Raw genomic sequence first — 18,306 nt, forward strand, 5'->3', positions numbered from 1 at the left:
TGATCATCAAATTACATTACCTCAAATAATAAGCGATCTAAAATACAGTCAAATTTAACATAAAATGTGATATTTACTCCTGAAGGAGAAGTGCATCATTTATCAATATGGCCTACAGATGGCGCTCTCAGATTCTCACAGAGGACTTGGCAGACCCGCCCATCAGACTGTGGCTCTGACACTGTAAACAATCTAGTACTGTTTTTTCAGTTGAGAGCACATGCCTGTTGTTTCCCACCCTCCGTTCTGATTGAATCAGCCATGACTCACAAATGCTTCGTGGTTTTTATGTGGGAATAATCTGCAATAAGCTCCTGGGTGTGTGTGTGTGTGTGTGTGTGTGTGTGTGTGTGTGTGTGTGTGTGTGTGTGTGTGTGTGTGTGTGTGTGTGTGTGTGTGTGTGTGTGTGTGTGGTGCTGGAAGTGTTGGACGGGCCATGTGGACATGCTTCGGAATGGGAGGGTAAACCAATCCATTCGAAGGCATTGATAGAATGTAGTCCTTCTAGTAATAGCCTGGGAATGACGAGGAGGCTGTGCAACCATAAAGCAATCGTATCCAAAATGAAAGACCCCCACACATCTGAGTGAAAGGTGAGAAGACCTCACTGTGCCGTATGTCAGGGAGAGATGGTTGTCATCATCTCTCTATACAACCATTAAAAACCTCACTGGCTGGAGATTAAGTGAGGACATACAATATGAAAGGAAACTGGTGTATTTTATAAAGCTAGAGCAAATGTTAAGTACTGACGCAGTGTTTATGGATTTAAAAAAAATACGTCAATGCAAAGTTACATACCTCTTTTTTGCATGAAGCTGAAGAGGTTGTCCAGAAACTCTTTTCTCTTTGGGTCTCCATCCAGTTCATACAGCTGCGGAGAGGAAGAGGAAGGAGACGAATGAAGACATGTGATGCGTTTGAGAGCTGACATGAGAGTATCAAAATCAGCGTTCTCAGCTGTCATATACTGTATGTGACAACAAAATGACCACAATGTCTTCTTAGAAACAAATACAATCTGGTCACAGTTGTTTCAAAGATCATTCTTGAGAAACCAAACAGTTGCCCTTTTATGATCACAAGAGGAGACGACAGAGAGATGCTGTGGGCCAGTCTGGCCTGATGAGAACCTGATGTGGGTCCAGCTGCTAGCAGGGCCCGGGGATCTGAGAAATTCAGTGAAAGTTAGCAGTAAAAGTGGGGCACCCACTCGGGGGAGTACAGTGAGACCGTTGAGCCCGTGGTTGTTTTTTTCCAGTCTAGTTTGCCACTGTGATAGTGAAATCTCTCATTGACTGTAGTTCTGATTGTGTCAACAAAATGAGGCGCGCGCGTGTTCGCGCGCACGCGCACGCACACACACACACACACACACACACACACACACACACACACACACACACACACACACACACACACACACACACACACACACACACACACACACACACACACACACACAAACACACACACACACACACACACACACTGAAGAGCCAATTTCACAACACAGGAAAGCATTCATCTCCGCACACAACTAATTTAAACGATTTATCAATCAACATCATAATTAGTCTGCATCCGTCTTGATAATTGTTTAACAGATTTCCAAAATATTTAAGTGGAAAACTGTTGGTTCCAGCTTCTCAATTGTGAGGATATGTTGCTTTTTTGGTTTTCTGTGATACTACTAGAATATATTTGTGTTTCTGACAGTTAGTCAAGACTCAAACGCACAAAAAGACTTGAGGAAATGGGCAATATTCGCTATTTTTACAACTTGCAGACCATCTGAACCTGAGGCTTCTTCCACACAAGTACGTTTTGTTTCAAAGCGCATCACTGCTGCTACGTTTACGCCTGCCATCCAGACTTCCCCAGAGCTTTCATGCACTTAAATATGAGAAGTTTGGAAACTTTTTGTATTTTGGCAACTCGCGCTGACAAATTATTCCTATTATTTGCGACTGTAAGGTGAAAAAATGTTGTTCGGGAAAATAAGAAAAATAACCATGAGTTGCGCTCCTATAAGGAACACTGCGAAAAACTGTTCATATGTGCAGCTCAGAAGATAAAAATTTGACATTTTGAGAGATATTTTTTTAGCCAAAATTAGCAATAATTAGCATAATTTATTTTTATTATTTCAAAAACAATTGAAGATCAGAGAATATATCTAAATTTGTCAAAAACCCACAGTGACATCATCTCATCTCAACAGTTCGCAATCATATAGAATAGAAAAAAATGATTCCTTCTATGTGTATCAACTGTTGCAACTTTCTTTAAATCATTTAAATATCATCCTGTGACCCGTGTTTGCTCAGTGGCTGATAAAATCATCAGCAAACAAGCCAGAAATCAAACAAGAAAAAGTCTGGTGGAAGAAACTGCATGTTCATTAGAATTTTCAAATTAGCATACTGGGATTAATCCTGATTTATTTTGAAATGTCTTAGATACTCCGCCACCACAAGCGGTGGCAGGGAAGAACCCACCTACAGGTTTGGCAGAAAGCAAACTGTCATTTCTTCCTAAAAATGTTTTTGTTTGCTTTGGGCTTCGCTCCAGCTCAGAGAAAATGAAAATGAAATGCTCAACCCAGCTGAAGGTTTTGCTGCAGCAGTGACAGTAGTGGTTTCTAACTACTAACAGACTGTCCCTCACTGTGGCATTCAGCCCTCATTAGTGATGCCAAGCTACCATTAGATCTTATTATCTAGTGGGTAGGGGGGAACTGAAGGGTGGGGACTTTTAAACTGAAGAGAGCTAGGGTGGACGGGATGGTGGTGGTGGAGGGGGGTAATGTACAGGACTGCTGGAGGCGAGGGGGAGTTTTAATTACAGGATGCATGCGTTTCGTGAAGTGCCGCGCCATAAATCTTGGAAATGACCCCCCCACCACCCCCACCCCCTTAAATCCCATCCCCCAATGTTGCTTTATTCCCCCTCTATCCCTCTCTCTGTCCTAAACACACAAACATCTCCCCAGTGGCGAGGTGGAAACAAGGGGGCTAATGCTTGAATCCCAATCCCTCCAGGAAACTCCAGATGTGGTAACACAGCTGGATACTGGAGTTTATGAATAAAATGCAATAATCGAGTGATTGGAATACATACAATACATTCAAAAAACCTCAACTGACAAAATGCAGTTTTCTGCATATGACAGCGGCGGTGAGCGTGAGTGGCACAAAAGTCTATGAAAAGAATTGTTAAAGTCGCGTTCTTCACGTGATGATTGTTCGATCACAGCGATTCAACACTCTCAAAGATCTGATGCATGTCCAGTCACGACACAGCATTTGTGCAAACATACACACAGTATCCTGCTTTCTAACAATGAACATGCAAAGGGACATCTACATTCTCGCAGCCGTTATATTACGGGTTTGCGATTCCATCATTTTATTTTGCTAGTGAAGGATTCCCCTTAATGATGCATCTCACATTATTATTATTGTATGCTCAAAGAGTAATCATGAATGAATAAAGAAGGCTCAAAAATGTAATCAAATTCCTTGAGAGCAATTCAGTTTTTGCTTTCATCAAATCATGACTATTTCACTAAAAATTGCTGGATGCATGTGTCAAATAAGCTGCGAAATGACAAACACTCTGCCATCTCAAGCTTCTCTCTTTTAGAATGTGATGTAAAAAAAGACTAGCTTGAAGCACAGTGGTGCTGTAACGTGACTGGCTGTGCTCTGTAGCAAGTTTAACCCGTTTCAACCAAACACCGTCAGACATAGAACAACCTCAAATGCTAGGGGTGTCACGATAGTGTTGCACTAAATGCAAAATGTCCTCCACAATGGCGACTTCAGGGAAGAGGGAGGAATATCCAATTTGGTGGTCGTTTCTGTGTTTTCTCCGCTTCCGTTAGAGAAATTAACATCAGTGAGACGTTCGAAAGACATCAGTCCGATATGTGGGGAATTATATCATTTCCGCTATTTTGTTGACCAGCAAATAATTGTTTAATAGAGGCCCTGAGGAAGAGAAACGCCTCAACAGCCATGGAAAGAGGTTGAATCATGAAACTATAAGAGGCCTATTTGACCAACGCTACTGACACCACAAGAGCCAGCCAATCAGGATCCTGTCCAACCGGCAAGACCACTGCCACCCACCCCACCTCTCATGATATCCTTTCTCGCCGTCTGTCTGCCTTTATCTCGTTTTTTTCCCTCATTGTTTTCCTCCACTCGTCTCTGTGTCTATTGTCTCTTTTACGTTCCCTCATTTGTCCCTCAACTTCTATCAGTTACTCCTAGTTTTTCTCGTGCCCTCCCTCAACTCCATGTCTTTAACCCTTATATATACACATTATAACTGCCCCCCCCCTCCACCCACACACACACACACACACACACACACACACACACACACACACACACACACACACACACACACACACACACACACACACACACACACACACACACACACACACACACACACACACACACACACACACACACACACACACACACACACACACACACACTACATACAGACCTTATCAGGCTGTGGTGGGTGTGGTTGTTGTAGGCTCATATATGTTTTCATGTCTATAGTATGCACACTGGGGCAGGGGCCCCTCCTGGATTAAAGCTCTGTTATTTAGATAAACAACGAGGAAACAAGATAAACGACTAGAAACTGGGCCAACAAGTAATGCTGGCCAGTTCCCACATCTTCACCAAACCCCCTGCAAACAAAAAAAGGGGACTGCAGAGCTGATCAGATGACTGCAAATGTCAAAAGATCCTTTATAAAATCCTGCTGGATTTTCAAACATTTAGACTCTTTGTAGCATCAAATACATACTTTTGTTCTGGTGACAAAATGTGAATGACTTAAGTTAAAAAATTGCGTTTTTTGTCTGATCATTTCTCACTGTGTATGTAGGTCAGCGACAGACTGTCTGCAGATAAATTATAGACGGAGAGCAAAGTAGTTTTGTGTGGCAAATAATCAGTAACCAAAGAGCAGCCTGTTGCTGGAGCTCGGCAGCCGGGGAAGCAGCAGCGGTGGTAGGTAATACTGTCGGAGTGGGTGTATGTATGTGTATGAGGGGGGGAAGGGGATTGCTCCACAGTTAATGGAGGCAGTTTGCCACTGGCATTTAGCGAGCCACTGGCAAACAAGTGTCACATAGCACATAATAGAGGCTTTGCAACCGAAAACCAAAACTGAGAGGAGATCGGGGTAAGGTCCGCATGTTCCCTTACACCTGCCAATCACCTCAATCACCTTGAGGTGAAGTCGATAAACACAAAAGGCACACACACACACACACACAGAGACACACACTAGAGGTAAAAAATCTACTTTCACTTCATACGTGAGAATTCTTCACAATTTTTCGGATTGGACGAGTTTCTCGTCGGTTAATCCTTCTGAATGTTTGACCTAAATCGTGTCGCTGTGAAAGTCATTTTTCAGTTAGAACCAACTTCCCAGAGGAAGTGCAATGTCTGCACGGCACGCAGGTGCACATATATGTACTGGTACATGCATGTGTACTAACACCCCATTTACACCTGGCGTCAAAATGCGTTTTCAGGTGATCGGATTGCATCATGACAGTTCTGGTGTAAATGCACTTAAGATGCACCGTGGACGGCTCGTGATGGGCTCACCAGCTACGTAGACGGCTGTGTTGTGACCACATGCGACACAAGTGTAAATGTAAATGCGTTGTCGATCCAAATACGTGGGCGAAAAAGATAACGTTGGCACACAACTGCTCCAAACCACTGAGGTAGCGGCAGCCATTAGCCAGTAAACACAGGAAGTGGTCCTCTCCTCAGCCCTCACTCATATTCAAGACATCCGAGGATGGAGTGAAGTCCAGACTCGGAGAGCAGGAGAAAAAAAACAATAACGCAGCGTCACGGATGTTTCAGAGGAGCAGGTGACATGAGCTGGACAGAGCGATGGGATCACAATGGAGACACATATCAGTACCTGGTGTAAATGTAATCAGGTCAAAATCATACCTGGATACAGTCGTGAATATGAAACACATTTTTATGCCAAGTGTGAGTGCGGTCCAACAGTGTACATGTACTTTATGCCGGTGAAATCACCTTCATACAGGGTGAAGACAGGCTTCAACTCCTTTATGCTATTTATACTAAAGTGTATTGTGTCGTGCCAAAGGTTGAGTGTATTTATGTCTACGTTGTTGAAATGAGTGGATATGTTTGCTTCAGTTTTTACAGGTAGCTACAATACAGATTGCAACACGTTTATAGACTGTGACGACTATTTTATCCTCACTTGGGCATAGCATGAGTTTCATTTCTAGGAAGTCTGTATGTTGTTTTCCCCCTTTGGCTATAGACAGCAGAAAAACTGGCCACACCGAGATTAAATACCCTTTAATCCAATCACGAAGCAAGGAGCAGTTTCACAACTTCATATTAATCTTTGTCCTTGAGTTGTTCCTTCTCATGAAAGAGATTAGTCAGAACATGTTTTCTTTGAATCCTCAGACTTGAATTAGAAAAAAGAAAAAAAAGTGCGGCTTTCTTATTTATGTGAGGTTGCTGTGCGTTTCGCTCATAAGCATAACTAGATCAAATTAACTTTGCCTATCTGGGATAGATAGAGAGATAGAGAGAGAGAGAGAGAGAGAGAGAGAGAGAGAGAGAGAGAGAGAGAGAGAGAGAGACCATGATGACAGGAGACCGTCTCACAAAGCTAATTTGTAAACATAAAAACAGCTGATAAGAATATAAACACACACGCACACAGTACATATGAAAGAGGGGGAAGGGATGCTATAGCTAGCAGGGAGAGGGGGTGGGGGGGGGGGGGTCTAAATACGGCTCATGAACACATGATCAACCATATTCAAACACTGCATTGTTCCAGGCCAAAGCCGTTCTATGAGTGTCATTAATGTACCAAAGCCGACGCAGCCACCAACACATACACATTACACACACCGCCTTTATTTGAGTGGTTCATCAACTTTGGCTTCACATACATTTGGCCTCAGTAAAAACACAGTTTCTTCTGTGTACAGAAGGGATTTCATCATGGAGCATGTTTACATGCAAGCCCATAATTCAATTCCGCTGCGATTAATGCAATACTCCAATGATTGACGCTGTTATCCGATTACCTTCATCACAGTGACGTCGTAAAAGAGAACTGAATCCCTGCACTGTTTAAGGAACACTGCAGCCAAACGTCTGTTCTTTTTTTCTTCTCTCTCCTTTAAAGATGGAGGCAGAGAGGCAAGTTTGGACATGATCATGCTCCAATTGTTCTGAGGCCGAAGGCAGTGATCGTAAAATATACATGAATATATCACTGAGGACCCATTGGAGACGTGACCACCTTCAGAGGTAGTTAGGAGCTAAATCCACAAGACACTAATGCTTTTAGTTTTATTTATCACTGCACCTAAAACGCAGAAGTTTGAAAACGCTACCGGACCCGTTTCAGTTTGAAAACTCTGGGGCAGCGGAAAAACCTTTGGAAATGATGACTCACTCACCTGCATTTGCTTCCTGATTGCATGAGCAATCTCGTGCTCTTACTTTTCATCATTGCCATTTCTTGTTATTAGTATTTTCTTTGAATTGCGGAGTAGATAATCTCCTTCCTGTTTTTGTGAAAGGTCACACAATATGCGTTTACCGCGTGTGTTAGTATGGATGGAGATCACTTTTGATATGGAGCTAAAACGCTCGTCTGGAACGAACATCGTTTTAGTTTAAAAACGATAGTTTCACAATGACCCAAAAATATATTTACACTTCTCAGTGATTCCTAAACATCGATTTATTTGTGACCACTGCCAAATATCTATTTTCTATTCTTTTTTTACTATTTCAAATGGATTTCATTGTAAAGTGCACAGCGGACTGATTCATGACAAATGACATGCGTGTGTATTTTCATTTGTCCACTTGTGATCGGATCCGGCCCACGACACATGTTGGTTCCAGGTATGAACAAGGCCTTTTTCATCTTTACACCCCACACTGCTCTTTTCCCCATCCCCATGGCAGAGCTGTCCAATTACAGATGCATTGACCGGTGTTTTATTGACAGACAGGATCAAACGCATCATAATCCAAACTGACCGGCTGACCTCAGGATGAGGAGCAACCATCCTGCCCGAGACAAACAACACTGCTGCTGTGACTGATTTTTATCTAGTGTCTCTGTATCTGCAACCGGCACATTCAGTCCAAGGTGGGAAGAAGGTGAGGATCGAATCAGAAAAAGAAACTATTAAATTATTTCCGTAATTATAAGTATCAGTCTGGTAGAGATTAAAGCCGTGGTTGTACAGCTGTTCTCTCGCTCTCTCTCCTCCTGTCTCTCCTCTCCCCTTCTTTCTGCCCACCTCTCCTCTCTCCCCCATTTTTCTCCTCACCTCAACCGGTCGAGACCGATGTTCCGCCCACGCGGTTCTGCCAGAGATCTCTTCCTGTTAAAAGGGACTTTTTTTCTCTTCCACAGTCGCCAAGTGCTTGCTCATTGTGGGATTTGTTGGGTTTTCCCTGTAATATTGTAATATTGACCTTACTATGTAAAGTAAGTGCCTTTGGCTCTATACAAATAAAATTGAATTGAATTGAATTGGTTTGCATTGCTGAATTAAACTGCACGTTTGAATGTGTAAACTTCAAAGACCAAGAAGCAGAGATTCATAAATCCCCCGCAGCAATCTCTTCTTTACGGTGCCTAAAATGGGATTGATTTAAGAGGGTGTTTTTTTTCATTGAAGCTGCTCAGTCTGGTTTTTCAACTCCAGTTAGAATGAAAAACAAATCAACCAATCTAAAAAAAAAAAATCCCTTTCATTTCCAGACACCGCATCTTTGCTAGTACTGGAATAAACCTCTGGAAATCCAATAATGTTCCAGAAATCCAATGATCTTGGAGGTTGTCAGTTAGGCCTCAGTCTGCCGGGCTGTGCTAAAGGATTTTTTTTTTTGCCCGGTTTCTGTCCGGTATATTTAGATCAACAGTATCCCCTGCTGACATGAGGAAAAAGGTGAAAATCAGTTGACGAAGACAGAACATTAAACAAGAATGAGCACTATCCCATGCCAGCATTCCATCCCGCCTGCCAAAGCCAGCTGCCGGGGCTTGTGGATTTGGATAAGAAACAGAAATAGCAACCAGCCTTCCCAAGGCACCTAAATCATTTTATGTAGTCGTTGGGCATCCATTCTAACCGCACTGTTAATGAGTACTATCACAATGATTGCTGCCAAATCTGGCAAGGACAAAGTTGAGAAGACTGAAGGAGGGGAAGTGGGCGAGGCAGGAATTCAGCGCCATAAAATTATGTGTTGGAATGGAGCAGACAAACAAATGATATTGCTCTATCACGTATTTGGCACGTTGGCACCGGTTCAAAGCCTTTTATCAGTGGCATTTCCCTCCCAAAAAATATCTTTTCATAAAGTGTCTTCAAATCTAACTTATCATCAAACCAACCACATCATCTATTCAAAAACAGTGCAGATGCTGTGATAAGGCCTTCGTCTCAAGGCAGAAAGATGGAGACAGAGATTGAGGAGTGGCTGAAGGTTCCGAGGAAGGTCTGTGACTGTTCTTGTACAGAAACAGGATGAACACAGATATTTAATCTGGGCTAAAAAATCTAAGGCTAAAAAGCACTAATCTGATACACTGCTGCCGCTCAGCATGGAGCGCCTCGCTGTGCAGAGGGACCATGGGAGGGACAGACACGTGGTCAGCGTCAATCGGAGTGATGGATGGGCAGGACAATGGATTTAATGCTGGACAACAGTGGCCTTTAAAAACATATCTGGTCGCCCCAGCCCAGCGGAGGGCACATATCTTGTCTCCACGTGGCCAATCCCACCTCAAATCAATAGGTGGACAGGTTGTTGCAGTTTGACCTCAGGCAACCCCTTTGGTTTGCCCTCTGCATGGTACTGCAGTGTTTAAATTTGGATCTGGGAGAATAAAATGAAGCAAATGACAAGGAGCTCAAAGGCAGCCTGGGGAGTTTTTGTTTGACATCCATGTTTGCTTTACTTGCACACATAGATAAGAGTGGAGATACTTGCATACATCTTTTTTTATAGACAGAAGGAAAACGGGCGTTTCTACTGTAACAGATCTACTTCTCAACATTCAGCTGCCGTTTCTATCCGTCTTTTCCACCTGTCTTGTTGTTGGTGCATTGCTGCATTTTTTGGTTTTCACCAACTGTCACACAGGATGCAAAGTTTTAAAAAATAGAAATTGGCCTGAGACTACATAAGAATGTTGCCCCCCATTTCAGTCAAAACTTTCAATTAACAACAACTGTCCTCACAAAACATATATAAAATATTATTTACACCCTTTAATCAGACTAGACACGTGTCCTTTCAACATAAAAGTTATTTGATAGGGTTTTTACCTAGTTATAATGACAATGATGGCTTTGTTCCCACTCAGGCATTCTATTATGCCTCGTCACTGATCCAGCGATCAAAATACCAGAACTCTGGAATCTAAATGTAATAAAGCCGCACAAAAACACAGTTTTTCTTGTTTTGACCTGTCAAGATATCTGGAGAGACAAAGGTCTATTATCAGTCCGTATTGGTGTCAACTGTGGGTGATGAATGAATTATTGTATCTGCTGTGTGAACAGATACTGACAAGTCCGGCCAAAAGTTTTGTTACCATCACAGAGGCCTTGTTCACATCTGGTATTAACATCCGTCCCGAGTGTTCCGAGCAAAAGTGGACAGCTCTAAGAACAGGAAACGCATTGATGACGCATGTGAGATCCGATCCGATGGGGACGCATGTGGCCACATTCTTTCGGATGTTTGAACATGAATGCGTCCTGGGCCACGTTTGAAGGACCGCCTACTCAGCTGATAACCTCTGATCCACTACAGTTTCATAATGAACCAAAAAGAGTTTCACATGCATTAATCTGTTTGTGGCCACATCTACAATATTAACACTTTTCTTTTATCATTTTATATTGGCAAAATCTGAACCAACGCCCGTTCCGGGTCCACTCTCTCTCACAGCAACACACACAAACAACACAATTTGGTCGTTGCAAACAGAAATTACAGACACGTCTATTTGCGTATTGAGCTGGGAAGTGAGATCTGATCACAAATGGTCACTAGAGACACACATGTGGACACATACTCTACTGCCAGGTGAGAACTGACGTTACCAGGTCTGAACAAGGCCGCAGACAAGAAAGGGCAGCTAGAGAGGCGTCTCCGGGGGGCAAGTGTTCCTCGAAGATTATGGATACTAACGGGGTCTTTGACGCTAATGTCAGAGAAGTGTGTCAAACAGCGTCTTACACCATTTCAAAAACATGCAGATTTGATATGCTATGCAGTCCAGTGTCATTTCACACCGGGACAAAGAGAGAAATCAGACCTTGAAAATGCATCGCTAAAGAATCTTTATCTATGTCTGACCTATTTCTAAATTCATTCTTTCAAGGATGAAAGCTTTCAACACACGGAACCTATTGAAAAGCATCTGAAGGTGAAATCACACATGAAATGCTTTTGTTGAACTGAATGGCTCCCACTGAAAGCTTGAATGCAAAGATGTCCGTTGTTTGCTGCCAACCATTAAGTGCAGATCTAAACACGGTTGGCAGTTTATCAGGTACAACCTAGCAAGCGCTAATAAATAATAAATCCATGAAGGCTATAATGTTCAATCCTTATTGAAACTGCTGCACGTAGGTGCTTATTCAACCGTTTGATAATATGGGGGGTGTAAAGTGTTAAGCCCTGTTGCATCACGCTGAGGTGTTTCCAATGTTGTTGATTGATATAAATGGGGTAAGAGAAAAACTAACAGTTACACATGTAAGTTGTGTTTCTGTTGTTTAGCCTACCCTCAATGTGACAGTATAACACAATGAATTTCACCAGCACAGCAAACCGCAGCTGCCCATATGTTGAATCCACAATTCTTATCAACTGTAGAGTGAGTGTTGTTTTCCTGTGCTAATATTGAGACATGAGGCTAAAGTGAAGAGTTCCTGTATGCAGAGATGAAGAGGGTGGAAAGAGATGAAGCAGCAATTCCCACATTTCCTTTGGAAAGGAAGGGGAGAGCGATCAAAAATAGGATTCACACCGTGGCGATAAATAAGGTGGGTCTTATTTCTCCCTGGCTCACCATAATCATTTCCTCATTCTATATTCGGGTGTCGACACATTTAAGTCAGGAGGCAGCTTGAGGGGAGCAGCCGTCGTTGGCAAATGTTCCAGGGTAAAATGAATACTGTTCAAATAATGCTCAAAAGCCAGCTAACCTCAGCCCTTTACGCAATCTTTGTTTACATTCCTGCTTCAACCCCCTTCTCCTTTTCCAAACTGAGCGGCTGCCAATTTCCAGAATCCCCATGGCTGTACACTTTCTGACATCAGCTCCGTGCGGCACACTCGGTGTTGGACACAATTCAAACGCTGTGCAAGGCTTCAGTCAAAATGAGCATGTACTAAACACTCCACTTGGCAGCAGTTCAAAGCTCAGCGTCAACATACTGACTTCTTTCCCTCTTCCCTCGGTCGCACCTACTCTTCCCCCTCCTGCACTGTTCCTCTCAACAGGAAGACTTCCAGAGGCCTTCCCGTGCCGCCCTGCCCCTGGCATTGTTTTTGGCCTTTTGTTTTCGTGACGTGAACAGGGCCCATTAACCCCGTGTTTTCTTTTTGTTTATCACAGATCACTGCACACAGAACGTAATACAATTCAATAAAAACTCCTCTGTGCTGATTAATCCAACCCTGCAATAATTCAGATAATGTGCTTTACAAAATTTCAAATGTTCTGGTTCTCTGGAATTTACGTGCTCTGAAATGATAAATTAAATCCAAGCAAGTGAACTGGGGTGAAAAACTTTGCCTGAATAATGACCAAGCCATGCAAAGACACAGCTTGACATGATTTCACATTAGTTGTTATTGGTTCATTGACAGCAGGAATGGGCAGGTCGGTTCGATGATCCATCTGAAACTGTGATTTAATCAAATTTTAAATGTCATGTCGTTGCACAACTGTGCAAACCTTTCAACAGTAGTCTGAAGAGAGGGAGAGAGAGTGGGTGCAGATCGAGTCACAAAGGACATTCAGGAATTTGAAATACCTGTCTGAGCAGACAGCCAAATCTTCAGCTGTGAAAATGCAAAAACGACATGATCCGACCTGTTTACACAACCCGGAGGCAGATCAAAAGGCCTCACACGGTGGAATATAAACCCAACAAGCACTTATCAGACAGCTGTATCAGCAGAAACCTGACGGCAATCCCAATAAGTGTCGCTCCCAATTGGCTCTCATCCGCGCAACACTTCCTGTAGTCACTAACAGCCCCCTCCCCCACTCCCAGTGTGTGTGTGTGTGTGTGTGTGTGTGTGTGTGTGTGTGTGTGTGTGTGTGAGCAATTTAATGTTTAATGCCAACTCCCCCCCATTCACCCTGATCATGGTGAGTGCCATGAATTTTTAAAGACATCCCTGCTTTACTGTCCATCTGGGCTCCATCTGCCCAGCTGCTGGTGTTTAAGGCAGGCAGAGACACAGGAGAGGAGACTTCAAAGGCTCCGCATGGCCTCTGGACAATTTCTGGCCTGAAGACGACATTGTTTATGAAAGGGGGCAGGGGAGAGGGGCACTTATATGACACATATATATATATATGCCATAGCATTTAAGAGACCATACCATTAATGAAACCAGATTGTAATTGTACTTCCGCCAACATATCTTCGATACAGAGGCAAAATAGAAAGAAAGAAATATAGTTTGTTGGATTTTGAGATTCAGCAGGTTCATCAATGTTTATCTACGTATCAATTGATTAACATACCAAATATGGATAATGCGCATAACATGAAATGGCTGGGTTTAGTGGTCGGCATCAAGGCGCAGATATAAGAACACACTTGGAATTATTATGCTTCTTAATATTACTGATACGAGCAGGTGGAAACACGTGTACGTCAACTGGCTGTAGGATGGCACACGATTAACTTTAGACCAGTATAAGCGCTTGCTGGAAGTAAAATTTGTAGAGTGCAATGTAAAGAGTGATATTGATATGGATCACTCAAGGAGCAGATGTATGTGGGGGAGGCTCAGGGTATGGAGGATGGTTCAACTCGTGTCCCTGAAATAACTCGGTTGAAAAAAGCACTCCACTGCCAACGCAAATCAGTTTCGATAACAAAATAATCCACTGAGGCCGGCATCATTTGATAGCCGCCTAAATCGCTGGCCTTTCTGTAATTGTGCCGCTCTCTGACACAGCAGGGATATGACACCACTGGCAAAGTGCCTCGAATATTTTTAATTAATTCACTTAAAACTACACAGCAATCAGACATCTGAGCAGACGGCACCTCCTGGTTTGATTTAGTCTGACCTTTCAGCTGGGGGAGCAGGGAGAGAGGACGGAGGCCGTCTGATCCATCAGGAATGCAGTTTGGGCCTTGGCATGATATATCTTAGCCAGACACAGCCTGTGGTCAAACCCGGAGAAAAAGTGTAGGTTTGGCACATTCAAACCGGATTGTGTGAGGTATTGATATGTGACTTACACATGGACTTTCCTGTGTATTATTTTAGTGAACACTCTTCGGTGGACCCATTCTTTGGACTTATTCCACTGTTATACCGGATTCACTGCATTAGTAATGTGTTTTTTGTATGTATTTCTTCGCCCTGCTGAAAAAATCTCCTCACAGACAATCAGGCTAATTGAATTCACAGTTATGGAGGGGGATTTCTGTTTTTGAATTTCTTCTCCTAAGGCCCTTAAGGTTTTCATTGCGCTGAGTCAAGAGTCACTTGTGTTATGGGTCCGTGATGCCACCCTGAGATGCTGTTTATGATACTGGGGCAAAACAATTGACACAACACGAACATAAAAAAGGAGAAAAGGACAGTTTGGAAGAGCCCCAGCTGCTGCAGACTGATAGAGGCACACAAGGTTTCTGCTGAGGATCTGGGGTTCCTAGTGGCCACATTATCACCCTCCCTCAGGCACATTCCAACAGCCTCCACCCACCTGCCTAAAATAAACTGTACAGCCTTAACCCCTTCCTCCCCACCCACAGCCATCCAAAACACTCACACAATTAAACTCCAGAATACATGTATGCAAGTTACAGGGTTTCTCCTATGATTCAAAGAGATATCTCTTTTTTTTTAAATTCCATACTTTCTTCATTTCGACAAAACAAAACTTTTCAACAGATAGCTCATACATAAATCCACAACATTAGAGGGCTTCTAGGAGCATTTGTCCCATAAATGTACCATAAGTTTATGGTTTTGTCTCTGGCTAACTTAAAATTATATCCTCTGAAGTCTGGTTTTTCCTGTAAGAGTCTTGCAGTGAAGTGTGCGCCTCGCCCACCCGCCACAACATTAAAACCAGTCTCCAGTAATAAATGCATGTGTGGTCTGGTGACAGAGTTGACAGTGTCCGTGAGAGGTTTAATCAAATTGAATGTTTTGGTGATGTTTCAGGTAGCTGCGCAAAATCACAGTGATACATTGTGTAGTAATTTAATTATTTAGTGTGCTCAAATTACCACTATTACAGATATAATTCATATATATGTAACCTGCTAATCAAGCAAAGAAAAATTTAAAGTTTGCCCTAAAAATACATTAATACTGTGGTTTGCACATTTAACTGCTGTCTCTCTCTCTCTGCTAAATAACAAGAAGAAACCACAAGTGGCAGGTTCAGAAGGCTGAAATCACCAAGTTTGATTTTCATCGGGTTGCAATTATCAAGGGACAGACCGTGCTCATCATAACAGGTCGGTCATTTTTACATTACACACTGCAGAGCAGATTTACTGAGGATTATAATTACAGGCCACAGTGCCAATTATGACTAATCACTGTAATCATCCGAGGGCAAAATTAGTCCTGTGTGAATGATGTGCAGGACTAAAATCCTGGATTCGTACCAACCGTCAGCAGCAAGGAGGTTGAACAAACAGATGTGACTATTGTTCCTATTTCCATCAAATATATATTAAAATGTACAATGGTTTCAAGGACAGTTTGGTCTTCCCCCTCCTCTCTCCATAGTCTCCACCACAAGAGGAGTTTGACATTAGGTGTGTAGGCGTGATCAGTGGATTGGGTAACACATACATGATACTTGCTGATGTACATAACTGTCAGCTCCTGTACATTCATGCTTGTATGGTCCACTGCTGACTAACTTGTCATGATAGAAATGTCCTGTATTTCCTACCTCACATACCAACAACCACCAACTGCTGAGAATATCAATTCAAGTCATTCACACAAAGATTTACAGAGGGAGGAGTTGGCTATTAAGAGATGCAGCATGGAGGTTTGAGGGGCGTTATATACCTTACTCTCTGTAATTACAAGAAAAAGCCCTTAAATTAAAAAAATCTTTGGTTAAGTTTTTAAAATGGAGCACATGCAGAGACCGGTTACAGTGCGTTGAAGTTAATTAACTTCTGACTTACAGAAGGGCATCAATTTAAAATGGCTGAAATATATCCCCCGCAGAGGGTTTAGTAATCTCTGCACAGAAAAAAAGAAGAGATAAGATGCTGCTCAATCTGTTAAAACATGTTTTATGGTCTGAAATGTTGCTACAAGCCACAAGTGTGTTTGCATTTCAATAGTGGCTTTCATTAAGTCACATATGCTGCAATTGCATGAAATGTTGGCGACAGGCCAATTAAGGACTAAATTTAGAGCTTGAATGTTCCTGATTTACATTTGTTAGATACACACTTACATACAAGGGTGATCTGAGCGCAAGTGGACAGCTCTAAGTACAGTAGTGAATGCATTGTGGACACATTCGAGATCTGATCACTCAGCGCATTGATTCATTCAGCCACTCCTGACCCTGCTCTCTCTCTCTCTCTCTCTCTCCCTCTCACACAGCAGCACACAGACACATTGACAATGGACCCATCTGAATGGCTGGACTGGCTGAAAACATCATCAATCTGTCTCTGCGAACTGAAATGACGTACATGTTTATTTGCATATGAAGCCGGGAAGTGACATCCGATCACAAGTGGTCACTGGAGACATGTGGCGACATGTGGCGTCGCACTCTAGTGCCAGGTGTGAACTGATGAAGTTAGAGCTGTCCACTTTGGATCAGCTCAACCCCGGGACAGACGTTGATACCAGGTCTAAACGGGAATTTGAATTTTTTCTCTTTTCTGAAAAATGTATTTTGCTATAGGGCTGCAACTAACGATTATTTTCACAATCAATTAATGTAGATATTTTTTCGATCAATCGATTAGTTGTTTGTGTGTGTGTGTGTGTGTGTGTGTGTGTGTGTGTGCGCGCGCGTGCGTGTGTGTGTGTGAGTGTGTGTGCGCGTGCGTGTGCGAGCCTGAGACCTTTCATGTTGCGCGCTGGGTATGAATCGCCTCGCCAATGTTTTTCATTCTATCTATAACACACAGCAAACGGAAATGGGACGAGGAGGACTAGCATGTACCCTTACAGATTGCCTGGTGTAAAAGTCAAACTTTAAAGCCTCGTCAACATTTGGCCAGTGCCTGGTGTTAATTTCCCCCCCTGCTTGGATTACGTCTTGTGCTGCTGAGAAAGTGACATGCAGTGTTGATGTGAGAGGTGCGAAGATCGGATGTGGCTCCCTCGTCAGCAAACAACATTTCTGATATATGTACTTCCTCGGGTTGAGACAGCAGCTGACTGAGTATTTTAGGGATTTCGCTGATATGACATGGCAAAGACATCATGAGGCAAATTACTTTTTTTTTCTTCTAGACTCAAACCCACAGTAAAGGTACAGAGAGTTAAAGCTGCAAATTCTGACACGACTGAATCTGCAGTGGCGATTTGTTAATCTACATGCAATCCTCAGAACACCAAGATACAAAGATGTCTTACCTGTCTGAACTGCTCCTCATAGGTCCAATCTCCGTGGTCCTGCCCGCCAAGGTGACTGTGCGTGGCGTGGGTAGGCAGGATAGCTACACGGGGCTCCTGGTCGACGCTGGGGCGGGCCTTTAGGAGCTGCGAGTGGGGATGAAGCTGGCGGTGGGGCAACAGGAGGATGCCTTTCCCTGGGGCCACAGCGTCGTGGCCTGTTGGCAGACCTTCGTCCCCCAGGTCATCGTCGAAGTCTTCTTCCATCTCACCTTCAAAGTCCTCCTCGTCCCATTTCCGTTTGCTGTGTGTTATAGATAGAATAAAAAACATTGGGGAGGCGATTCATACCCTGCACGCAACATGAAAGGTCTCAGGCTCGCAC

General features: G+C 43.1%; 1 protein-coding gene across 1 annotated transcript in view; it reads right to left on the reverse strand.

Moving 5' to 3' along the window:
• arid3a (AT rich interactive domain 3A (BRIGHT-like)) overlaps positions 1-18,306 on the reverse strand; it is a 44,686-nt gene that overhangs the window by 11,774 nt on the left and 14,606 nt on the right. The window contains exons 3-4 of the mRNA XM_035647422.2: positions 17,943-18,225; positions 802-874 (exon numbers count right to left, since the gene is read on the reverse strand). Of these exons, the coding sequence (XP_035503315.2) occupies positions 802-874; positions 17,943-18,225 (356 nt within the window). The remainder of the gene's footprint in view (positions 1-801; positions 875-17,942; positions 18,226-18,306) is intronic.

Source organism: Scophthalmus maximus, chromosome 13 (genome assembly GCF_022379125.1).
Source record: "Scophthalmus maximus strain ysfricsl-2021 chromosome 13, ASM2237912v1, whole genome shotgun sequence".
NCBI lineage: Eukaryota > Metazoa > Chordata > Actinopteri > Pleuronectiformes > Scophthalmidae > Scophthalmus > Scophthalmus maximus.